The sequence below is a fragment of the Apodemus sylvaticus genome, chromosome 1 (genome assembly GCF_947179515.1).
Source record: "Apodemus sylvaticus chromosome 1, mApoSyl1.1, whole genome shotgun sequence".
Lineage (NCBI taxonomy): Eukaryota > Metazoa > Chordata > Mammalia > Rodentia > Muridae > Apodemus > Apodemus sylvaticus.
Genome location: NC_067472.1, coordinates 114,360,518 through 114,387,006, shown reverse-complemented (window position 1 = coordinate 114,387,006; position 26,489 = coordinate 114,360,518). Strand labels below are relative to the sequence as shown.

The 26,489-nt window shown below is 37.7% G+C and overlaps 1 protein-coding gene across 10 annotated transcripts in view; it reads left to right on the top strand.

The window, feature by feature from the left end:
- Dlg2 (discs large MAGUK scaffold protein 2) overlaps positions 1–26,489 on the top strand; it is a 1,203,331-nt gene that overhangs the window by 632,800 nt on the left and 544,042 nt on the right. For all 10 annotated transcript variants that reach the window (XM_052158733.1, XM_052158754.1, XM_052158740.1 and 7 more), the window contains one exon: positions 1,231–1,355. In XM_052158733.1, the coding sequence (XP_052014693.1) occupies positions 1,231–1,355 (125 nt within the window). The remainder of the gene's footprint in view (positions 1–1,230; positions 1,356–26,489) is intronic.

Below are 26,489 nucleotides of genomic sequence, written 5' to 3'. Positions count from 1 at the left end.
AACATTCTCTCTGGTCTCTTCATGTGCATACACAGGTGTGTGTACTGCCATCCCACATGCACATACAAGCACACTCACCAAAAATATTGCTGAACATAACCTTGACATTTATTGTAGCATAACTATCAATTTATATCAGACTTTGTCTTGATGTTAGGGTTTTATGACTAATTGGGTACCCTAAGTAATTTCTCTGGTTTAAGTGTTAAATATTTAGTCTTTATCTGTTTTTTTACCCCCAAAGTAGAACTTAATCAAGCAATCATAAATTAAGTAAGCTATACTTGTACTAGCACGATAAAATTAAGTACTAGCAGCAGACAAGTTAAGTTAAGCGATGACATGATCTTAATGAGACATTACTTTGCCACCTAAAATAGTTAATTTTAAAATTACCTAGATGTGGAGAAAGGACAAAAAGTAAAATGTGAACTGGAACAACATCAGAACATAATTGTGGAAACAGAGCGAAACCATGGTGATATGGATTAAAGAGAATATGTAAATAAGAAATGTTTGGAGATGATAAGTGAATTTTGAGGGATCTTTTTGTCTGCCTTATTTTTAGAAGATGTCGGATGTCAATTATTGTAATCTAAAAAAGTATGAAAAGTTTACCAGAAAGTGTGCTGCTCAAACTTTCGTGCTGAAGATGTAATATATGGCTTGTCTCTTGCCACTGCAAATGAACAATGTTCAGCACTGGAAGACTCTCATGTGTCCTGCCCCTAGAAGGGGACCCTGCCTTCTGATATCCAAGTGTGTTAGTTACAGTGGAGCTGTTTGTTGATGAATAATCTATAAAGCAACAGAAATTTAGGACATAATCACACAAATTTAACTATTCCATCACATCTTGGGTTTTATATAACTTCTTTCTGTTTCTCATATGAATAGGTATTCTCATAGCTGATATCCTAAAAATACTTTGAATGTCCCATGCTCTTTATTTTCAAGATTTCTCTTCTTATTGATAATGGTTATTTTAACTGAAGCATAAAGGAATCATTTTTATTTAAAAATTACACCATTCCTTGAGTTAATTGCAAAGCAAAGGCAAGAGAGTTTCTCTGACCTTGCTGTGTCTGCTGACAGCAGGCTTTATGGTTTTGTACATAAGACTGCTATCACCAAATTTCCATTTCAGTAGTAACATGATAGCACAAAGCGCCAGGGGACTAGGTTTTAGATGACAGCACATCATTTAATTTCCACTTATTGTTTCTACAGGGAAATTCAGGTCTGGGATTCAGTATTGCTGGAGGTACAGATAATCCCCACATTGGAGATGACCCTGGCATTTTTATTACGAAGATTATTCCAGGAGGTGCTGCAGCAGAGGATGGCAGACTCAGGTAAAGATCAAAAGCATTAAAATGGCTCGAGCAGTTGATCCACTTCATCAGGTAGTCGCGTTTGGAGAATGATAATTCTATGCAGTTTTTGGACTCAGAAGGTTATCATGGCTTTCTGTCATGAGACTGCAAATCTCTTCATACTCACTGAATTTCAAATCATATCTAATTTGTGCATGTTGATAGCTAACAAATGTGACATTGAGCCAGACACTGTGAAGAGGGGTTATAAATATGTCATGGATTCTCATGGGGCACTATGTATACTTGGAAAGAACAATAATATGAATTAAGTCAACAATAGAGTATCTAGAATCAACACTGAACATTAGGAACTCAGGTACTGTTATAAGCATAGATATAGAAGCTTTCAAAGGGTTTTCTATAGATGTTTAGAGAGAATCAGAGAAACTGTCTCACTGGAAGATTCGAGGCCTTAAAACATAATTGGATAATGCATTGAGATTCTGTATAAAACTGAGACATGGAGAAAAAGCGAATTATCCGGGAGATTAAGTGACTGCTGCTTTGTTTGGAGAAAGACTGTGTGCTGAGTTAAATGGGTGAAATACAACCAAGATAGCACCTAGGGACAAAGCAGTAGCAGTTGGAGCCTGGCCCTGCTCCTTTAGAACCTAGAAATGAGAAGTAGAAATAAAAATCGCCCACATGGAACAAATAATAAGTAATATACAATGCAACCAGGAACTAGGAATAACTTCTAAAAGGCACAAAAATTTAAGGGTTCAGAAAACTTATTGAAGCCATCCAATATGCATAATATATAATATATAACAAATATATAATAAATGTCATACATGCATATAATGATATATAAATTATATATATATAATTTATTTTATTAATAGATAAAATTCTATATATTTATATTTATTTTATATTTATATTATAATATTTATATTATATTTATAAATATATTTACATAAAACCATACCTGGTTATAGATCTATATAGGTCAAGAAGATGCAGTTGCATCAGTACAGCCTTTTTTTTCTTCCTTAAACAAAATCTCACAATATAGGTAAGGATGCCCTCACACTTGTGGTATTACTGTTTCAACCTGTCAAATCCCAGGGTTACAATTGAATGCCACTCCAGCTAGTTATATCTTTATATTACCTATCATCTGGATATAAACAGCTCTATAAATGCTTACTAATACATATCTATGATATAAATAAATAGAAAAAATAGGTAACATTGACATTGGGAATATGAAGGATGTTAAGGAGGTAACTTACAGGGACTGTTGAAGATTATAAGGAAGATACTTCAAGAAGAGTTGCTAGGTTTTAGATTTTACAGGTGGAGTAAAAAAAAAAAAAAAAAAAAAAAAAAAAAAGGACATATTCCTGGATACAACAATGCTAAGAATTGATGAGATGTAAAGACATAAATAATTATTAAGAAAAAATATCAACAGTGAGCTACATTCTGACTAAAGGGACTTGGCAAAGTCCTGGCTGAAGGAAGGCCAGAGTGAGACGACGTTAAAGGGCAGAATGTAAGATAACTGACCAGATAACAAGGGTGAGGGAATTCTGCTAAATCAGTTCAGTACAGTTCTTGCTGAGACTGGACTGAGTGGGCCCAAGCCAAAGCTCATGATCAAGGCCTCCAGGAAGTGAACTAATAGGAACCATTCTGTGGTTTGTGAAAGTCTGTCTACCAGAGAGTTAAAACAGATCCTGCAGGTTAACGTGGCATTGGTCAGCATGGCTTCACATTGGAAAGTGTGACTGGAGAAGCAAAAATACAAACCTCATATCCTTGCTCAGTGTGTTTCCATTTCATGTGAATAATCTAGTCTTCCATTTTTTTTGAAATAGGCAAAGACCCCCATTCTCTATTAGACTGTTCTGATACAGTGATTACATTACATAGCTGCATCTTCCAAGATCCAAGGGCTGCTTTTGTGTGGCCATTTGTTCCAAGGACATAGAGAAAGGTGCCCTGTCCAGACTTTTGGAATCCATGGGTTATAATACTTATTACTAACAGACTTGAGCTTGAAGGAGTGAAACTTCCCTCATAGGTGTTTCTCATCTGTCAGATGGTGAGAGTACTGGCCAAGTCACTAAGGGGTTCTGAAAATACACTGAGTTTACCAAAGTCCAAAGCACATAATAAGCACACAGCCATTCTGACAGCACTCCCCTTTTCTCCTTCCACCTGTCTCCATGGTCTTCAGCCTTCTTTCACTCTGTGTCCCTCCCAAGCTTCTGGTTCCTATGTTTTCAAGTTCCCTTTTCTTGGTTACACTATGGCATGATATTAAAAGTAACTTTAAAAATGGAAATGGCATCACTTTAAGTTGCTAAATGTCTAGTGAATATCTAGGCAGTATTGAACTAGGAATATGGAAATGTGTGTGCATGCATGTGTTCTTGTGCGCATGTTTGTCTAGAAATCTTAAAATCATGAGAAACTTGTGCATGCTAACTATACCCGACACAATGTATTTGTGCAGCCTTAAAGCACAGGTAAAGTGAGAAATGGGACTTTTTCTCACATAAACTAGACTCCACGCTGAGGTCTAGTCTCATTAGTTCTCCCAGAAAACAGTACAATATCTAGAATAAGAAGACCTGGGTTTCATGGTCTACTTCATAGCTATGTGATCTTGGGCACTTTTGAAGCCTTTTGTTTTCTAGTTGTCACACAAGAACATTTGACATATGGCCATGTAGCTCAAGAAGCTTATGTAGACCCTTTCTACCTGAAAGGGTAGATCTAGTAATTGTGAGACCTGGAGACCCATCAGAATGCTGAACTTGTGCACCAAACCTTCAGAAGCTAAGAATAAGCTCAATGCTAGGAATAGGGGTCCTATGAAGACTCCCAATTAGTTCACATTATGAAGGTCATATTATAACCTCCCAATAGACAGAGCCTTGTGGAAATCTCTTGCTTAGCCCAATAATGATAGACATTTCTTAAAATGTCATTATTCCCCATGATCACACATACACATGGAAGCAGTGGTAGATTTCTGTTTCTTTGGCATTCATTTAACTGGCAGTAAGGTGGAACTTTGAAGAACTTACAAGCCATTGGTACTTTGCCTTTTAGAAGCAGTCGTTAAGATTTGATAGCATCCCTTGACTTTAAAAATTAGCCTGAGATGGAAAGATCACTAGTTCTTTTTTTTTCTGAGAAAAATAGATACATTTCCATCTTCTAAAGTCTATGTTTTGTTTCTGTCTTTTTATCTAAATCATAAAATGCCCTCAGTGTAGCCTGATGTCCCTAGATTCCCAATGACCAATTTTGACATGTCTTCCTGAGCAAGAGCTATCACAGGACATACTTTGCTTGGCCATGCAGCAATGACATTTTACACAACAGTGCATTTATTAAACCTGTCTACAGAATAAAAGCAGAGTTCAGAAGAGGGCTGCTTGCCAGCTCCTGTCAAGTGACACAATTTAATCTCCCAGCTCTTGACACAATCATTTCTATTTCTTGACAGAATGAAAAAAGGTGTTATTTTCTTTAGGTCGATTGCTTCATTTATTACGTCTATTTCTGTTTACAGGTAATGGTGCTTATACAATCCAAGGCAATGTGTATGTTCAAACAGTAATGTTAATTATGCTGAGCTCTCACCCTTTGGACATTAACTAGAATCCATTCTCCATGTGTAAATGACAACATTGTCTTTTTTTCCTGTCCTTGAACAGCCATACCTTATGTGATTTTATTAATGCATATTCATTAAGTCACAGATGATTTAAGATAAGAATATGTGAAAAAAGAAAAGGAAAGGAAAAAGGAAAGAAACAGAGAAGAGGGAAAAAGAGAAAAAAGATAAGATTAAAAAATAAAGATTGGCAATAAGTAGAAAATGAAAATATATAACTAGGAAATGGAGAAAATAAATTTAGATTCAAATTTTTGTCTGAAAATCACAAGCGCCAAGTTGAACACAGAGAATAGTTTCTAGGAACCTCACATTGAAGAACATACTTTGAGGCAGTCTAATGAAATAAAATATTCGCAGCAAGTAAAATAAGAGATCACTTCACTAGTAGAGTACTCTCTATTTTGAAGCTCTGTGAATGTCTATGATTGCAAACAAAAACTCTATGAGTCAGCCCGAACATTTCCAGTTGTACCATAACCCTACTGATTATAGTATTCCAGTGACTATACCTATGTAAAACATTCTATTCAAAAGTAGAGACTTCAGGTGCTTTCAGAGTTAAGTCAACTTTTTTTTTTAATTGCTATTATGGTGCCAAATCCCATCACAAACCTGGATGTGACTTTGAGCTGAAGATTTCCATGACAAGTGCCTTGACCAGGGTTCAAGGCACATGGCACCAGTGGCCTCAATGGCACTGCAGATGGTTGGAATTCCAGCTGACTCAGAGTCTCCCCTTTCATCTCTAGCCAAACAAAATAAAATAGAGGAAGGAGTGACAGTTCTGCCCTTTCTTTGGTTTCCTCTTATTCATATTATCAGCCATAGTGTGTGGATAACCTACTTGGACAAGAGAAAGAAACCTCTTTCTGAAAGTAACCTTGAAGTGACTGTCAGCAGAAAGTCTGCAACAGTTGAATACTACATGAGAAAATTTCTAGGTGCTTGAGCTGCACTTCTGTGAGACCATCAGGTACCCACCTGCCATCTTTCAGAGATTCACAAAGCCCCTCAAGCTCCTCCCTTTTGGACTTTCTCTAAATACTTGGATATAAGATACTTGAAATATTTTTGCAGCAAGCAAGCCTTGGGAGGTGGTGGTTGTTGTTTTTAGAATACTGTTTTTGAGAGTTCTGGATATCTACCTGCCAAAAAATGAATCTGCGTCCTTATTTCATACCATATACAAACATGAACCCAACATGATTCATAAACCTAAACATATAAGCTAGAATTATGAAACTTTAAAAGAATATGAATAAATCATTAAGACCTTAAGCCAAGCAATGTTTTCTCCATATGGTAGCAAAAGGATAAGCAACAAAGTAAAAACCAAAAACAGATAAAATAGATTTCACCTAAAACATTTTTTTCTTTTCTCATTAGTGATTTTATTTATTTACATTTCAAATGTTATCCCCTTCCCAGTTTCCCCTCCACAAGCCCCCAATACTCTGCCCTCCCCCTGCCTCTATGAGGGTGCTCCCCCACCTGCCTACCCACTCCTGGGCCTTAGTACCTTAGCATTCCAATACTCTGGGTCATTGAGCCTCCATATCCAGCTGGAGCCATGGGTCCCCCCCCCATGTATACTTTGTTTGGTGGTTTAGTCCCTGGGATCTTTGGGGGGGGGGTCTGGTTGGTTGATATTGTTGTCCTTCCTATGGTGTTGCAAACTCCTAGTAAACCCTTTTCTTGGTTTCAAAATATATTATAAAGGTTAAAAACAATCTTTCAAAGCAGGAGAAAAATATTTTCAAATAACATATCTAATAATTTAATTGCTGCCAGAATATATAGGAGCTGATATAACTGTAAAATAGAAAAACAATACAATATGAGATTACTCAAACAATGTCTGTACTAGTTTATTACCCCTGCTGTAACAAGTTATCACATCTTGTGGCTTCAAGTAATACAAATATGCTCTTTCATAATACTGTATTTTATAAGTCCAAAAATCAATCTTCCTAAGATAAACTCAACATGATATAGGACATCTTCAAGACTTCATGAGATCATTTGTTTTCTTGGGTTCTGTTTGTCTGTTTAATTATGTTTTCCCTTAGTTTCTGAAAAGCACTTGTATCCATTGCCTCATGAATGTGTCATGATGGAAGGTTGAACTCTTGTTTTTCGATCCCCTTCTCTGACACTCACGCTACCAACCACGTCCTTTTGATAAAATCTCCTGTGATTACAATGGACCCATTCTACTCTGTGAAGGTGCTAAATAAAAGCACTATATTATATACTCTTTTTAAAAATAAAACAAAATTTGTAACTTATACTTGACTGAAGCTTTACTTATAAAGACTACTCTACCATTCTTTTCTGTTATGAAATATTTACAAATATCTTTTTCACATTGTTGTTCATTTAAAGGAGTGATTTGCTGCATTTTAACTTCATTTTATCTATTTAATTTTATTATTTAGTTTTTAAAATGTAAACACATTTTGATCCTATTCTTCCCCAACCCAAAATTCCTCCCGATCCACTCTTCCTCCCTATCTACCCTACTTTAAGTTCTTTCTAAAACAAACAAACAAACAAAATAAAGTATCTCACCTTCATCAAGTTCTTGTGTCCATTTACCTGGGAGATGACACTTTGCTTCAGTCTCCATGTCTGTCTAAGTAACCTTTACATGAGCAAATTTCAAGCCATGTCCCCATCTCCTAAATTTGGCAGCAGGTATTTGACCTTATGCCCCAGATATTAAAATGTCAACACTATAAATATTATCCAAGAATTTTCATTTGTTTTCAAAGCTGAGCATAAATTGCAGGCTTCCTTTTAAAGTCAGGAGAACTGATTCAGAGGGTTTTATAAAATCCAGTTACCCAGTTAGACATGGGACGAGGGGATCAGAATAGTTTATTGCCTCTTCACTAACTAATGATGGGATTGCTAAGACATGGATTCAATGTATATGTGCCTTAAATTGACTTCATGTGCTCTAAAGTTTCTAATTCTACTCTAGCTCCTGCTGTGTACATAGGGAGAAATTTCTGGCATTGTTTTTAGATCTGCTTAGAGTAAAAGCTACCAAGGACCTTACACTGTTCTCTGGAAATGGAAGACCTGGAGAACTGGAGACCTTTTCTAGACAGGATGCCCTAGGAAGGTTACAGACCTTCTTCACCAAAGCATCTTTAGCCATAAAATGAGCACTGAAGAAGAAAATGAATTTTTCATTTCGAAATTTTATTCTAATTGCCTGATTATTTTTGAGAATCTAAGTTCAGAATATTATTATTGTTGCCAGGAAATTAAGTTTTTGTGCATAATGAATTTCCGGTTCTCAGAAGACCTAGTCCTAAAAGCATTTTATAGCCAAGAGTTGGTTTAAAGATAAGTTGCCATTCTAATATTCTGAAACCATATTTGATTCATATTGCAGTAAATTCATAGCATTATTGGAAGCAATCCCAGGACAAAGAAGCAGGGGAGAGAAGAGGAGGTGCTCTCAAATGTCCTCCTGATTTCCAATTTAAAGGTCATCCTGGTTATTATCAGGACTGGTTTTCCTGTGGCATTACATATTCTACCATGATTTTAAAATGACCTAATAATGAAGTAAGGTCTGTGCAATGATCAAGTCACTGAAAACAAGCTTAACAGTTAGATGGTAAAATCAGAAAAGTGTTAGAGCTCCTGGATCCCTTCTTTGTTGGGGGAGGAATGGAATAGACCCAGAGCAAGGCACTATTTAAACTGGTAAGAACAAGTTTTATATGAGGACAATTGCAGTAGGGAAAGAGAGACTTCACTGTAGAAATTAGGTCATTTCTAAATCCCACATAGAGAAATAGAGATTTAGAGACAAGGAGCAGGGCCCTGTTGTTAACAGAGAATATATAGGAGAAAGCATGGGGGAAGATGTAAGAGAAGGGGGGTGGAGAGAGAGATGCTTGCTAAATCGACATAACAGGATTATTTCTGAAGACTTAGGTGATCAGATACCAGAGTAAGGGGCTCTTCTTAAGCTGCTTTCACAGGATTCTTCCTAAAAACAGCCAAGCAAGTCTAACAAGGATAGACACAGAAACTCAAGGTCAGAGCCTCATTAAGAAGGAGCCTTCCTAAAGTTCACTTACAGAGAGGACTTAAATTTCAATCAGGTTATAGCACACAGACTTCGGCAGAAGTGAGGCAAGCATTCAAAGAAGTCTCATATGATCTTTGTTACAGGATTCCCTGCATCCTCCATAACATCCTCTATGTGGTCCTCCCTACCTACCCATGATAACACCTCATCAGGGAAAACAAATTATACTTATACATTAGATTCCCTGAAGGAGTGAAATTAAAAATCAGATTCAAAATCGTTTATGTAGACTACTCATAATTCAACTGGAGAGATGGCTCAGGGGTTAAGAGCATCTCCTAGCTAGCATAGTGTTGAGTGGAAGGCTGAAGAGGGTGCAGTTCAAACCAAAACACAGAGTGAGTGACTGGGCCTAGTGAGTGTTCTGTAGGCCAGGAGAGTATGCCCAAAGGCCTGCAGAAGAAGGGAACATGTCGATGAGATTGGCGTTCCAGAGATAAGGCAAAATCACACACTGAGAAGAAACAGAAGAACATAGAAACCAGGGAAACGTTGGGTCCTATATAATATAGATTTTTGTTGTTGTTATTGTTGTTGTTGTGGTACTGGTTTGTCTCCAAAGCTGAAACCTAGAGTGTTATCACAGGAAATGTGACTAAGATGAATCATTGCCTATACGGAAGTTATCTGACAGGCTTGGGAGTCTATCTAGGGCATAAGCAAGAGAAAGGCTTAAGGACTGATTGACCAAATTCGTACAGTAAGTGACAGCCAGCAGTTTGAAATAAGAATCTAAAAACATTCTGAGAAATGATTCAAGTTAAAATATGCTTAAAAGGTAAACATTATAGACTTTGGTTATTGTTGGATATAAGGGAAATAGTATTTTTATTTATGAAATTATAATAAAATTACAGTATTTCTCCGTTCCCTTTCTTTCCTCCAAACCTTCCCATACATCCCTTTCTGTTCGTCAAATCCATGGCCTCTTTTTGCATATAATATATAGTTACATGATATTCATATGTCTATAGTTCTTTATGCAGCATTGAAGCCTCATGGGCTTTTTCCTGTGTACGTTGGCGTGTTCACTGGTGTGGTCCTTATTCAGTTCAATCACGTGGGTGGAACTTTGTGGTGTAGCTGCTGGTATTATGAGGTAACTATTCTTTTCAGTAAACCCTTTTTTTCGGCTCTGCTGTGGATCCCATACCATGGGCTTGTGACTTGGTCATGTCTGTTTACGTGGACTTTCCTGTGTCATCCCATTGTCAGTGGATGACTCTGAGATGTGAAGTGCGGCGAATCTGAGGCCTGGAGAGCAAGGAGGGTTGGGAGAAGTTAATGGTTTCATTTTGGATGACCTTTGGTTTCCAATGCCTGTGAGAAATTTGAGAGCAGATGTCTAGCCGGAAGTTGGATACTAAGTTTGGAGCTGTCAGAAATCTTGTTGGGAGAGAACTAAATCTTTAGAACTTAGACAAAAATGATATTGCTTTGTGAAAGAATAGAGTATAAAAAAGAGACAGGACTACATCCTAGATTATTTTAAAGTTCGGGATGGTAGTTTGAGCTGCGGCTTCCAGTTGGAGTAACCCATATTGTAGTGAATGCTTGGATGGATTTAGTACTGAATTTTCAGATTGATAGTTCACCTGACAAATAGGTAGCCTGCAATCACCCCATTTTTCTTCATTCACACTTTTCCATGTATGACTGTTCTTCTCCCACTTTTCAAGGAAAAGTGTGCATAATTCCAACCCATCCCTAAAAACTGCGACTATTACCTAGATATAAAAGAAAAACCTCAATATGTTTAATTTGATGAGCATGATTTGATGATTAATCTTTCCATTAAAATACATATTTATAATTTTGCTTCAATAAAGTTAAAAAGAACTGTTAACAGTATTGGAATAATTTTCAAGAAAGATCACAGTATTTGAGGCCCTTCACTCCTTCTCCCATCCTATCTTTAAAAGCAACAATTTCATTACTAGATGATCTCCAAGACCTTCCTTTCCTCCATCATTTTTGGAAAAAAAAAATCTAGCCCATAGTTTTGTGCTTGGTCTTGGGGAGGCTTGATACCATAGAATGCATTTCTCCCACCCTCACCGATACAGTAGACTCAGCAGGTATAATCTGTTTATCTCTCTTCTTGGTCCGCATTACATCACTCTTCTCCTGAGCCCTAGTTTCTTATGCTTTGCTCCTTCTGATCACCCCTTTCTACATTTCCACTTTAATCTCCACAAGCCCATTCGCCTTTACCCCTAAAGAAAATAAAAACAAACAAAAATCCCCAAGTATGCTCCATTTTTCCATTTTGCATTTTTCAAAATAGTACCATTTAAATCATAAATTAAATATTAGTATGGGATTTCAATTTCTGGCCCTCTGTAAATTGTGAAACTCATTTTCTTTACTACATCACAATTTCACAGAACTCCAGCGCACTCTTAACTATTTATTGAGGCTGCTAGACAAAGGCTGCAAAGTTCACGATTTGAAACTGAAATGAAAAGACCTAGTTGTTGTTTTTTTTTTTTTCATCCTTGAACTTATGGTACTCTTCTAAATTTTCTCAGTGTTTTAGCCTGATTTTTTTAATGTTAGGCCATGATCCCTTCCAAGGGAGTTATGTGAGATACATCTACATATATAAAGAAAGTGCTGTGTTTTCCCAGAGTCTCTGATTATGAAACTTTAAATATTTAAACTTTTCTTTAAGACTAAAATATCCTAATTTTTTAACATAGAATTTATAAAATTACTTCAATATTTTAAATCATATACCTGTAATTCTAAAACAATGAAAATATAAGTACAGTTGGAATTTTTGTTTTCAATGAGACCCATCTACCCAACTTTTCTACTTAAAAATTCAGCTTTATCTAACTAGTATATTTCTATATATTATGCATGTAAGAGAAGATGTGCTTGCACATTTTATAAATGGAAATATGCTAAGTAGTCAGAAGTCAGTATCAGAGATCACCATATGGGTCACAGGGCTCCTAAAAAAACCTATAACTTTAATTGTATATTTCTTTTATCTTCTGGAAGCTTTTCTATAATACTGCCCTTATGAGTGCAGACTCTTTTACTTAGTAATTCCACAAAATTTCTCATTATAGAATCCTCTGTTCTTATATGCTCAAAAATGAAGTTACATGGACAGTTATAAGGTCATACAAAAAAAAAAGTCTGAGTCACTGACAACAGTGAGTTGCTTTGTACTTCAGAAGAAAAAATTATGAATTTCAATGATCTGGGTACCTGGAAAGGTAACATGATCTTTGTGGGCAAGGGTGTCCCTCCTCATGCATTATCCTCATGCCCCACTGGATTTTTGTCTGTAGGTAAAGGATAACGTAAGAGGCCAAGCATATATTTGTAAGGAGAGTTCTAGCTTGCTTTTATGAAATCACAAAATGTCACCAGTAATTTCAAAGTATGTCATGAGTTTTCATCACAAAATTAATTTGAATTTATGTTATGAAATGTGATTGAGCTTACGGAGAAATGGGGAGTTTGGAAATTATAAAATCACATAAACAATAATAGCTGATTTTTAAAGCTCAGGAAAGGTCAGAAAACAGCCTTGGTAATCATGTTCCCTTGAAAATTAGTAGCTTCAGGCAATTTAGCATTATCCACAGTATAGGGACTTGCTCTCAACCTTTGCCAAAATCAAATAATTCCAGTAATTATAGGTTTGAAGTTAAGAAAGTCTTTGAGCCACGGCTATCAAAATTGAAAATTGGGCATCAAAATGATACACACTTCATTGCAGTCAAGTCTAATATAGTATTTTCTAACTGTTATTCATTCATGCTCTCATTCAAAAATTCTGTTACTTGACTTTTGATTGCACAGCTACTATACACTTTGACTTATGGACTATGGATGGAATAACTAACAAGATAATGTTCCTTCTCTAAAAAGATTACAATTTTATCTGTTGTATAGAAAATGAACAAGTTTACAATATGTATACATTATAAATTACTATATACTTATATGACCATTTTGTGAGTTTTCCCTATATTATTATCAGGTAACAATTCATTAGTTATTTGATGTTGAGTGATGGCACATCATGCTAGAGAAGATGTGATTGTTAAATAAAACATTTAGATTACTCTGTGCATAGATATTAATGACAAAGTATACTCTTCGTTTCTAATATATTTGATGTAAGGGAAATACACAAGTCATACATTCTCTATAGCCAACAAGAAAGTAGAACATGATGAATGTCTGGAAGCTACTTTGTATGAAGGGATTTCATTAGGGATGGGTAACACTGTCTGCATTAGGTTTCTGTTGATGTGACCTAATTCTTTACAGAAAAATGTAAATGTGGAAAGATGTATTTTGGCTTGTGCCTTCAGAGGGTTCCATCCATCCTAACTGAGGAGGACCCACATCATACTGTCCAGGAACAAAGGAAAATGGAATGTTTGACTCAGCTGCTCTGTCTTTCTGTCCCCTTCTTGAACCATTCAAGCTGATAATCCAGGACTAGGAACATGTAGATGATACTCAGAGTGGATCTTGCTCCCTCAGTGGATTCTTTGTTCCTCAGTCCCCTAGGTGGTCCTAACTCCATTCCAGTGGATAATAAACACTAATGTTCATACCACATGTTTTAAATATGAAAGTGGCTGTGTGTCGATGGTTCTAGGGAGGGCATGCAGAAGTGTTGATGGCTTCAGGGGGAGTAGAGGTACTGAAGGTGCTCTGAATAAATGCTGGAGGTCGATGCAGCTGGTGGATATGAACAATAATGCCAGGAATGAACTAAGAGAAAGTGGTGGGTAACAGTACCTTGTCACCTGAGGAGCTTTAAAACTGGATACAAGGCTTCTTTTCTCATAAAACCAGCATTTTTTCTTTTTCTTTTTTTTTTTAATTGGACATTTTATTTGCATTCCAAATGTTATCCCCTTTTCTGGTTGGTTTCCCCTATGGAAACTCCCTGTCCCATCCTTCCTCCCACTGCTTTTATGAGGGTGCTGGCCCACGTGGCAACCCACTCCTGCTTCCTGCGCTGGCATTCCGCTACACTGGGGCATTGAAACTTTCTGAGACCATGGGCCTCTCCTCTCATTGATGTCTGACAAGGCCATCCTCCACTACACATGCAGCAGGAGCCATAGGTCCCTCTATGTGTGCTCTTTGGTTGGTGGTTTAGTTCCTGGAGTGTCTGGTTGGTTGATATTGTTGTTCTTCCTATAGGTTGCAAACCCCTTCAGCTCCTTCAGACCTTTCTCTAACTCCTTAATTGGGGACCTCATGCTCAGTCCAATGGTTGGCTGCAAGCATCTACCTCTGTATTTGACAGGCTCTGAAAGAGCCTCTCAGGAGACAGATATATCAGGCTTTTGTAAGCAAGTACTTCTTCACATCCTCAATAGTGCCTGGGTTTGGTGTCTGTATATGGAATGGGTCCCCAAGTAGGGCAGTCTTTGGTTGGTCTTTCCTTCAGTCTCTGTTCTACACTTTGACTCTATATTTCTGCCCATGAGTATTTTGTTCCCCCTTCTAAGAAGGACTGAAGCATCCATACTTTGGTCTTCCTTCTTCTTGAGCATCACGTGGTCTTTGAATTAATTGTATCTTGGGTATTCCGAGATTTTAAGCTAAGATCCACTTATCAATGAGTGCATACCATGTGTGTCCTTTTGTACCTGGCTTACCTCACTCAGGATGATATTTTCTCATTCCATCCATTTATCTAAGAATTTCATGAAGTCATTGTTTTTAATAGCTGAGTATTAAAAGCAATATATAGCAAACCAGTATCCAACATCAAAATAAATGGAGAGAAACTTGAAGCAATCCCACTAAAATCAGAGATTACACAAGGCTGTCCACTTTCTCCCTACCTATTCAATATAGTACTTGAAGTCTTAGCCAGAGCAATTAGACAGCAAAAGGTGGTCAAATGGATACAAATTGGAAAGGAAAAGAAGTCAAAATATCACTAATCGCAGATGATATGATAGTATACTTAAGTGATCCCAAAAGTTCCACAGGAGAACTCCTAAAGTGGATAAACAACTTCAGCAAAGTGGCTGAATGTAAAATTAACTCAGACAAATCAGTAGCCATCCTCTACTCAAAGGATAAATAGGCTGAGAAAGAAATTAGGAAAACAACACCCTCGTGATAGTCACTAATAATTCTAAATACCTTGGTGTGACTTTAACCAAGCAAGTGAAAATTTGTATGACAAGAACCTCAAGTCTCTGAAGATAGACATTGATGAAGATATCAGAAGATGGAAAGATCTTCCATGCTCATGGATTGGCAGGATTAATATAGTAAAAATGTCTACCTTGTCAAAAGCAATCTACAGATTCAATGAAATCCCTATAAAAATCACAACTCAATTCTTCATAGAGTTAGAAAGAGCAATTTGCAAACACCACATTTGAGTTAGGGATTTGGGAAAATGATGTATGCCACAAAATAAGTATACAAGTATTACATATGTTCTTGAACAATGCAAAGCATGATTATGTCCCTATAACAATCAATTAATTTACTCACAACAGCACTTAATACATGGTTTTAAGAATTCTTAAAGGTGCTTTAAAATTTATCATAAATATTATATCTCAGAGACCACTGAAATTATTTATCATCAAATATGTATTTATATTTATAAATGCAAAGTTTTTGGCTTTTGAGATTTGTATTCTTCCAAAGTCAGTGTATATTAGTGAACATATCCTAAACCCCTAGTAAATAATGAACATCAGAAATTGGGGCACGTTTGCCAAGCAGTCTTCCGCATGGCTTTTTTGAATTTTCATTTATTCTAGTCTCTTACTTCTATGAAAATAGAATATCAAGGATTAAAGTAATCTGTAAAATAATAAATAAAACTCTGAAATTAATACCTAAGTTCTAATGATGAAAATACATTCTTAAGCGTCAATTGGTTTTATGTGCAAGAAAATATAGTCTAAAGCTATGATATGACCTTATGTGTATCTCCTCCTCATTTTGTGTGCCAGTGGCCAATATTCTTCCACCCAACACTGTTTTCTCAGTGTCTATATACCCTGCACTATATAGTGGATGCTCAGTACTTGGTTAATTGTGAATGTCTACAGTAAAATTTGAGATTCTTTTTCTTTTTCTTTTTAATTATTAATCATTCCATTCGTTTATATCTTAAATGATATCCCACTTCTTGGTTACCCCTCCACAAACCCCTCATCCCACATCTACCCTCTCTCCCCTCCACTTTGCCTCCATGAGGGTGCTACCCCACTCACCCACCCTCCCCCTCCTCCACTTTGCCTCCATGAGGGTGCTCCCCCACTCACCCACCCTCTCCTACCCCAGTGTTCCACTATCCCACTATGCTGGGGCATCAAACCTCCACAGGACCAAGGGCCTCCCCTCCCATTGCTGTCATGCAAGGCTGTCCTCTGTTACATATGTATCTGGAGTCTTAGATACATATGTAGCAGAGGACATATGTATCTATGACTCCAAATACATGGTGGATACTTGGTTGGTGGTCTAATTCTCTGGGAGCACTGAGTCGTTCTGCCAGCTAATGTTGTTCTTCCTATGGGGTGGCAATCCCTCTCTGCTCCTACAGTCCTTCCACCAGCTCCCTCATGGGGTTCCTGAGCTCAGTCTGATGGTTGGTTCCAAACATCTACATCTGCATTTGTCAGTTGCTGGCCAGACCTCCCAAGGAGCAACCACACCAGGTTCCTCTCAGCAAGTGCCTCTCGACTACAGCAACAGTGAAAGGTTTAGTATCTGCAGACAGGATGGATCCCCAGGTGGCATCCCAGATGTCCCTTCCTTCAGTCTCTGCTCCATTTTTTGGTCCCTGTTGTTCCTTTGGACGGGAACATTTCTGTGCTAGAAACTTTGAAATGGATAGATGCCTCCATCTGCAGACTGGGGTCTGTGCCTGTCTGCTGGAGGTGGTCTCTACAGGTTCTGTCTCCCCCTTCTCTGTGCATTTTAGCTGGAGTCATCCCCATTGGGTACTGGGAGCCTCTCTTTTCCCAGGTGTCTCTGTCCCTCCAGTGGCTATCCCCAACTCGCAATGCCCATGATTCAACCCACAGAGCATATGGAGCTTAGAAGGAAGGGAGACCAGGGTGTGGATGCTTCTGTCCCACAGAGATGAGGAGGGGATCAAGATCATCGCTGGAGGGGGAGGGAGACCTTAGAGAGAGAGAGGAGGGGGAGATAAGAGGGCAGCATTGGGTACTAGAGGGAATGGGAAAGAGGTACAGAGAGTCAGGAAATTAAAGAAATTTGAGATTTTTTATTGCTAGTGGGTCTTTGCATTTGTTGAGATCTTGGCTCTCACTGAAGTTTTTCCTGGGATGAAAACATGACTATGAATGACAGCATGTATCTTTGGGGGAATAAATTGGAGCCCAGTCTTTTTATACCACAAAGGATAGAATGATAAGAGAAGATAGCATCCTCGTGGCATAATTTGAGGTGTGTATATCTGTAGCAAAGCTGTCACTGACTAACTACCTTACTTTTAAATTTATGCAATTTTCAAGCTTACAATCTGTGCTGACTCTGTTCCAGGCACCACTGGGGGTGGTAAACATTCACAAGTAAATAAGATACATTTTCCTCTGAGTGGCTCACAGTGAATAAATAGAAATTGTAAGAAAATAAATAAATAAATCATACTCCCTTTCCTCACCTCCCACAGGTCATCAAATGACATATGTAGTAGATTTTAATAAGCACCATTCTCTGTCCCTTCTCCCTACCCTGTCAATGTGAGAGGTCCTCCGGGCGTGGGGCGTGTCATCATATGCTCTGAGGATATCCTTCCTTCATACCTCCTTCCTCCCCTCACTAGGGTGTGGATGTGGTTAGCACGAGGGGCTCTTACAAAGCAATAATCTAATTATGAACATAGCCATACTTCAATCACCATTGGGTTTAAGTCCAAATTCTTATCAAGCTTTGCAAGCCTTCCATACCTGATCCTGTGGTCCATCTTATCAGCTGCTAAGCTAGTCCAGGGACTGTGTTCCCTCTCTGCTCCCCTCATGGCCCTCAATATCTGCTACCTTAGATGCTCTGAGAGGTTTTCTTCAATCTTCCTAGAACAGGTTTTTTTTTTCCTCAGTGTGTTCTCACTGTGCTGCAACATTGACATGAAATTTTCGTACCTTGATTTTCTAATTCTTGTTCTGACTTCCTTCAATGATGCACTGACCTCAAGATGTAAGTGTAAGCCAAGTAAAATCTTTCGTCCACAACTTGTTTTTAGTAATGATGTTTCTGTTTCATCATAGCAAGAGAAAGTGTAAATTGCAATGGATTATAGGAGACTATCCTAGAGGCAAGATGGGTTGCAATAAGATTTTCTAAAATCTAGGTTATTGACAATCTAGGTGGAATACATAGGTAAGAGTCTCTCTCTCTCTCTCTCTCTCTCTCTCTCTCTCTCTCTCTCTGAGTATGTATGTGTGTTACAGATTAGATGTATGTTGAAGAAAAAAGGAGACACCCACTTCTCCCATGCAATGTATCTCTGGTGTTAAGATGAAAAGTAAAGCAATAGGTTCACTATTTGAGGTGCACTGTTCACTTCCAATATAGATACATATAAGACTAAGATGACCTAAAGTTTTTAACTCATAAAACAGCAGAGACAGAAGAGAATTTTAAAATCATTGAAGTCAATGTGAAGACACAGAGGAAAATCACCTAACTGGATAGTGGAAACTCCAGGATTAGAATTTCTGTCTGATTTAAAAACCTAATGTTCTTTCCATGTTACTTTGTTTCTGGTGTGTTTCAGCTTCTCATCAAAGCATTTATCACATTTATCATAAAGCAATAGTGAATGTGAATGAAAATGTGTGTGATTATGAATCTTATATGTCTGGCTTAACATCCGTGTCTAGAGTCAGAAAATATTTGAATTGAGGGAAATGAAGGGGTAAATCTAACATCTCAAGACATATTTCCTAAAGTGTGATTAGTTTACAGCGTGGTAAGTCTTGTAGAGTACCCAGCCATCTTACAGCCCTGGATAGAACCCACCATGACTTTCTTTATTTTTACTCCACCCATTGTGAGCAATAAGAACTTCAGTGATTCAGAACCATTTCCTCAGGCCACCAAGTATGAAATTGCCCTTGAATGAAGCCATATTTATCTGAATATTTGGAAGAAAGAAAGAAAACAAGATAGAGTGGCATGCTTAGAGAACAGTACAAGAGGAATGAGTTCAAATGTAGATTCCATAAATGATGTTTACTTCTTAAATAAAAATGGTTTGTCAGACAAATAAATATAATCAAAATAAAAATAAATCAGTCTTTATTTCATATGTGTTAAGTAAGTCTTGAGGAATTGCAGGGACAGGTGAGCAGAAATGTTGTCAAGTTTGATTTGGGAAAGGGACCTACCTTTATCTCAGGGTGGAGTATAGAACAGCTTGTTAGCCTGGCACCAGAAAAGCCAGAAAGTTGTGGTATAGCTAAATCCAGGTGGAAAGAACAGCATCCCAGCTCATGACAGTTGATGTGCTGTCCTCCTGTCCACGGGCAGAATACTATAGTAGGCAGAATCAGCAGTGTCCAATCCTGTGCTTCCTCCCTTTGAAATTCCCACTCGATGCCCATTTCTCTTTGTTATACTCATTAAGCTGCCTGGCTTGAGATTTGTTACTGGCAGCTCTGCTTCTCCAGGAATGAGCCAAAAGACCAATCACTTGTGCTGAAATAGCAATTTCTTCCCCCATTGCGGAAAGCTGTGATGTTTCCCAGATGACAGCTGCAGAGACTCCTGTGAGCATTTTATATAAGGGAAATGAAGTGGCAAATGGGGAGGGAGAAACAGTACATGCACTGTAGAAGCTATGTGCATAATAAATGCAGTTACTCTCACCTAAAGTTAGAGAGGAGAGCAGAGCCCTATGTAGAAGATGAAGAACAAAGTAACTCTTGGTGAATGCTTAACTGGCTGTTACTGAAGAGAAGGGGCGAGAATGAGTCTAGGGCATGCCGCAAAGTGGTTTGTATCTGCACGGCTTCTCATAGTTTGTCACTGTGATCTCCTGGTCCAGGTTTCCTTTGAGATTTGTTCCAGATAGTGAAAAGTTGAGAAACGAGAAAGTTGAGAAAAATTTTGAGCTGATCTTAAAAATTTTATCATAATTGTTTCGTCTTTGTTGATTAAGAACTTCTATTCATTTTGAATTGGTATGAGCAAAGCAAATTGCACCTTCAAAACCTAGAGTATGGACAGGACAGCCAGGTTCATTAAGAATTTGAGGGTTTGATCTTTTCTTGATCTAGACCTACTTTGTAAGGAACTTCAGGAGGTAGGGAATATAATTCATTTTATGGTGAACAACAGTGTGGAAGTGTAAGCTGAATAAACCCTTTCCTCCCAATGTGTTTCTTGGTCATGATGTTTGTGCAGGAATAGAAACCCTGATTAAGACACCTACCATATAAGTTAAAGAAGAAATATAAAGGATGTTTGAAAATATCCATAGTCTCTTCTCTCAAGAAAAATAAGAACCACAGATTACCGTTATTCTTTCTTTGTAGTATTTCTTTTCATACTAAATAGCAATATTTGAAACTTTTAATGTGTATTATGATTCAGGAAACATATAAACTAATGTTCTTAATATTTATATATAGTCACACAACAAATCTTAAAAGTAAAGCATATGTTGATACTTATGGGTGAAAACTATATTTTACATGTTATTTTAAAATATATTCTCAACAGAGAACCAATACTTTCCTAAATTTTAATTTTGAATGATTTCTTATAATGTGAGAGGTTATTTCATTAATAAATACAAAGATTACATGTGCTTCTGTGAACAGATGTTAGTGATTATATAAATTTTTGTTTCTAATATATTCAGTTAAAGGAAATAAATCAGAATTGCAAAAGGAAATTCCAGGGAGCTATTAAAATCATTTTTTAAAAAAAAAACTGGGTGGCCAATTCTGTTCCACAAGATGAAATTGCTCCAGGCAAAACTACAGACTTATATCTGAAACAGAAAATACTGAGTGAAGCGGTCACTTCCAGCAGTACAGTGATGAGAAATTCTATATGCAAATATCTTCCTTACACAATGGCTCAGAGACATGAGAGATGATGGACTTCATGCTAGGATGATGCATTACTTCAGCTGCAAGCTAATGGTATATTTATGTGCCTTAAAATGAAGGGATGACTTTACTCACAAAGGTTATCTTCAGTTAGAGTAAACAAATTAATTTTAAATAGCTGTGGCCCTCTGGCCAGATTCTATTTCAAGTAACTGGGGTGGGGGTGGGGCTGAATGTCCTGGTTCTCTGGCCTGGCATTCTCTCTTTTTAAGAATTCCTTTTTTTTTTTTTTTAATTTTAAGAATTTCATCGTTTTGGTTTATTTTATTTTAACACAATGCAAACAACTCTAAAGTCTTGTATCAGCATAGAGAAAGGTAAAACTAGTTTGAAACCATGTCACTGTCCTCACCAAATGTGAGTGACCTTACCATTGATATTCATCTATTTATAAAATGAAGATCGATACTTCATGAACTGAAGTGAGAAAATTGAGTGAAGAGACTAGATTAATAGAGCACACAGTTGATGTCTGTTAATCTCACCAAGCACGAATGAGACCATTACCACAATTTTCAGTCCAATTTAAAGCAAGTTTTAATTAAATAATGGACAGGATGGTAGACTGTGACCAGGTCCATTTTCAGGTTCCCAGAAAATGGCACTAAGACAACTTTTATTGAGGCCTAAGAAGATAGACCCACAAGGCTAATTATTTCCCACTAAGTCCAATCAGAGGGAAGCATACATCCTGACATATTTTCTGCCCACCTACTTCTTGCCGATGCATTTCCTGCCTATGTACCTCCTGATGTAGAGGAATTTTAATCCAGGGACATGGCTGCTCAGGAAAGGGATAACATCTAAAGACCTCAAGGTGTATGTTATCCAGCTGGAATGCAAACACATTCTGGATTATAGTATGATCTGGGCAGAATACAGAAATGCCCTTAATACACATCTTAAATCCCAGAAATGACATCTAATAGAGGGGCAAAGTGACCAAACAAAGAGAGATTTGACAGAATGAGTCAGAGAAAGGATATGCCCAATTCTTATGAGAACAGACAGGAAAGAGAGGCTACTTAAAGACAAGCGAAGGATAGAAAGGTAGTCCATTTTAGTTCAGTTAAGTTCATAGGGTTCAGTTCTGTGCAGTTCTGTTGAGTACATAAGTGATAACTTTGATAACTTATGGCAATAAAGTAGCTACTATTTAATGTTAAGGTGTGATAGGTATGATATGGTAATATTCTCTCAGGAAAACCAATCAGGACATGCTATTTTTGCTATCTATAGACACAACATCCAATGGCATCCATACTTACACAAGACAGTCAAATAAAAAAATTAAATATCTCAATGTGTGCTCTCAAATTAGAACTTTATTCTTTTATGGTCAACTTTAGCATACGTGTATATGTTTTAAGTCAGCTATAATGACTATCTACTGCATTCTGTTCCTGTTCCCACTTAATTCTTTGGTAAAGGACAGATGAGAACTTAACTGTATGTTTAAGAACGCATCCCGTACCTAAACATAGTAAAAGCAATATACAGCAAACACATATAGTAGCCAGCATCAAATTAAATGGAGAGAAACTTGAAGCAATCCCACTGAAATCAGGGACCAGACAAGGCTGCCCCCTTTCTCCTTATCTTTTCAATACTGTACTTGAGGTACTAGCTCGGGCAATTCGACAACATAAGGAGGTCAAAGGGATACAAATTGGAAAGGAAGAAGTCAAACTATCATTATTTGCAGACGACATGATAGTCTACCTAAGTGACCCAAAAAACTCCACTAGAGAGCTCCTACAGCTGATAAACAACTTCAGCAAAGTGGCAGGTTATAAAATCAACTCAAGCAAATCAGTGGCCTTCCTATACTCAAAGGATAAGCAGGCTGAGAAAGAAATTAGGGAAATGACCCCCTTCACAATAGCCACAAACAGTATAAAGTATCTTGGGGTGACTCTTACCAAACATGTGAAAGATCTTTACGACAAGAACTTCAAGACTCTGAAGAAGGAAATGGAAGAAGACCTCAAAAAAATGGGAAAACCTCCCATGCTCATGGATCGCCAGAATCAATATAGTTAAAATGGCCATTTTGCCAAAAGCAATATACAGATTCAATGCAATACCCATCAAAATCCCAACTCAATTCTTCACAGAGTCAGAAAAAGCAATTAACAAATTCATCTGGAATAACAAAAAACCCAGGATAGCTAAAACTATTCTCAGCAACAAAAGAAATTCTGGGGGAATCAGTATCCCTGACCTCAAGCAATACTACAGAGCAATAGTGTTAAAAACTGCATGGTATTGGTACAGTGACAGGCAAGCAGATCAATGGAACAGGATTGAAGATCCAGAAATGAACCCACACACCTATGGCCACTTGATCCTCGACAAAGGGGCTGAAAACATCCAATGGAAAAAAGATAGCCTTTTCAACAAATGGTGCTGGTTCAACTGGAGGTCAGCATGCAGAAGAATGCGAATTGATCCATCTTTGTCGCCTTGTACTAAGCTCAAATCCAAATGGATCAAGGACCTCCACATAAAGCCAGACACTCTGAAGCTAATAGAAAAGAAACTGGGGAAGACCCTTGAGGACATTGGTACAGGGAGAAAGTTTCTGAACAGAACACCAATAGCGTATGCTCTAAGATCAAGAATTGACAAATGGTACCTCATAAAATTACAAAGTTTCTGTACGGCAAAGGACACCATCAAAAGGACAAATCGGCAACCAACAAATTGGGAAAAGATCTTCACCAATCCTACATCAGATAGAGGGCTAATATCCAATATATATAAAGAACTCAAGAAGTTAGACTCCAGAAAACCAAACAACCCTATTAAAAATGGGGTACAGAATTAAACAGGGAATTCTCACCTGAAGAACTTCGGATGGCGGAGAAGCATCTTAAAAATGCTCAACTTCATTAGTCATTAGGGAAATGCAAATCAAAACAACCCTGAGATTTCACCTTACACCAGTCAGAATGGCTAAGATTAAAAATTCAGGAGACAGCCGGTGTTGGAGAGGATGTGGAGAAAGAGGAACACTCCTCCACTGCTGGTGGGGTTGCAAATTGGTACAACCACTCTGGAAATCAGTCTGGCGGTTCCTCCGAAAACTGGGCACCTCACTTCCAGAAGATCCTGCTATACCACTCCTGGGCATATACCCAGAGGATTCCCCATCATGTAATAAGGATACATGCTCTACTATGTTCATAGCAGCCCTATTTATAATTGCCAGATGCTGGAAAGAACCCAGGTATCCCTCAACAGAAGAGTGGATGCAAAAAATGTGGTATATCTACACAATGGCGTACCCCACTTTTTAATGGGGTTATTTGGATCTCTGGGTTCTACTTTCTTGAGTTCTTTGTATATATTAGATATTAGCCCTCTGTCGGATTTAGGGTTGGTGAAGATTCTTTCCCAGTCTGTTGGTTGACGTTTTGTCCTTTTGACGGTGTCCTTTGCCTTACAGAAACTTTGTAGTTTTATGAGGTCCCATTTGTCAATTCTTGATCTTAGAGCATAAGCTATTGGTGTTCTATTCAGGAACTTTGCCCCTGTGCCCATGTCCTCCAGGGTCTTCCCCAGTTTTTTTTCAATTAGTTTCAGTGTGTCAGGTTTTATGTGGAGGTCCTTGATCCATCTGGAGTTGAGCTTGGTACAAGAGATAAGAATGGATCGATGCGCATTCTTCTGCATGCTGACCTCCAATTGAACCAGCACCATTTGTTAAAAAGACTATCTTTTTTCCACTGGATGCTTTCAGCCCCTTTGTCGAAGACCAAGTGATCATAGGTGTGTTGGTTCATTTCTGGGTTTTCAACCCTATTCCATTGATCCGCTTGCCTGATATTGTACCAATACCATGCAGTTTTTATCACTATTGCTCTGTAGTAGAGTTTAAAGTCTGAAATCAGTCTGGCGGTTCCTCAGAAAACTGGGCATGTCACTTCCTGAGGACCCTGTTATACCACCACTGGGCATATATCCAGAGGATTCTTCAGCATGCAATAAGGACACATGTTCCACTATGTTCATAGAAGCCCTATTTGTAGTAGCCAGAAGCTGGAAAGAACCTAAATGTCCTTCAACGGAGGAATGGATACAAAAAATGTGGTATATTTACACAATGGAGTACTATTCAGCCATTAGAAACAATGAATTCATGAAATTCTTAGACAAATGGATGGAGCTGGAGAACATCATACTAAGTGAGGTAACCCAGTCTCAAAAGATCAATCATGATCACTGATAAGTGGATATTAGCCTAGAAACTTTGAATACCCAGGACATAATCCACAAATTAAATGATGTCCAAAAAGAATGGAGGAGTGAGCTCTGGTTCTGGAAAGACTCAGTGCAAGAGTATAGGGGAGTTCCAGAACAGGGAAGTGGGAAGGGGTAGATGGAAGAATAGGGGGACGGAAGAGGGCTTATGGGACTTGCAGGGAGTGGGGACCCAGAAAAGGGGAAATCATTTGCAATGCAAATAAAAAAATAAATAAATAAAAATAAAAATGAAAAAAAAAAGAGTTGAGTTGAAGCAGTCAGTGAGAGTTCAGAAAGAGCTGGAAAGGTGAACTTATTAAGCAGTAAGCATCCTAGAGGTCAATTGCATCTGGCAAATAAAAGATACTTTTTTATATCCAACCTACTTGTGGTCAAACACACCCAGTGCAGTTGTGTTGAACTTGTTTAGGGGAGTGAAAACATGTGGCTTATTATTTTCCAAAAACAACAGCCTTCAGCAAAATAGCTTCTCAGGAAGTGTAGGTCCTTTAGCAAGGGACTTAGAGGCCTTTATGTTCTTTATGTTCTGTCCTTTGGCAAGAGGATTATAGGTTAGAGGAATTTATGTACTATTCTTTGGCAAGGGGGTTATCGGTTAGAGACATTTATGTTCTATTCATTTTTTAGGCACAGAAATTAAAAATTAAAATTTAACTTTGGTTCTGGCATGCCCCAATGAAAAAAATTAAATTTCTACTATGTTCACGTTTAAATAACTCACTTATCAGTAGCTTTCATACTTCCAGTGTTGTACATATCTACACCCATTTATCTACTCACTCCTCTCTCCAACCACAGCCATGTTTCCTCTTTTCTTGTGGGAGTATGCTATCCAAAGAGATGAGGTGTCTTTACTATGCAACTGGTCTCAAACTCAGACCTCCTTTTTTCAGTCTTGCATTCTATGTACTATGTTAAAGCTACCCACTTCACCTGTGTATTCAGGAATCACCAGATGAGTTAGGCTGTGT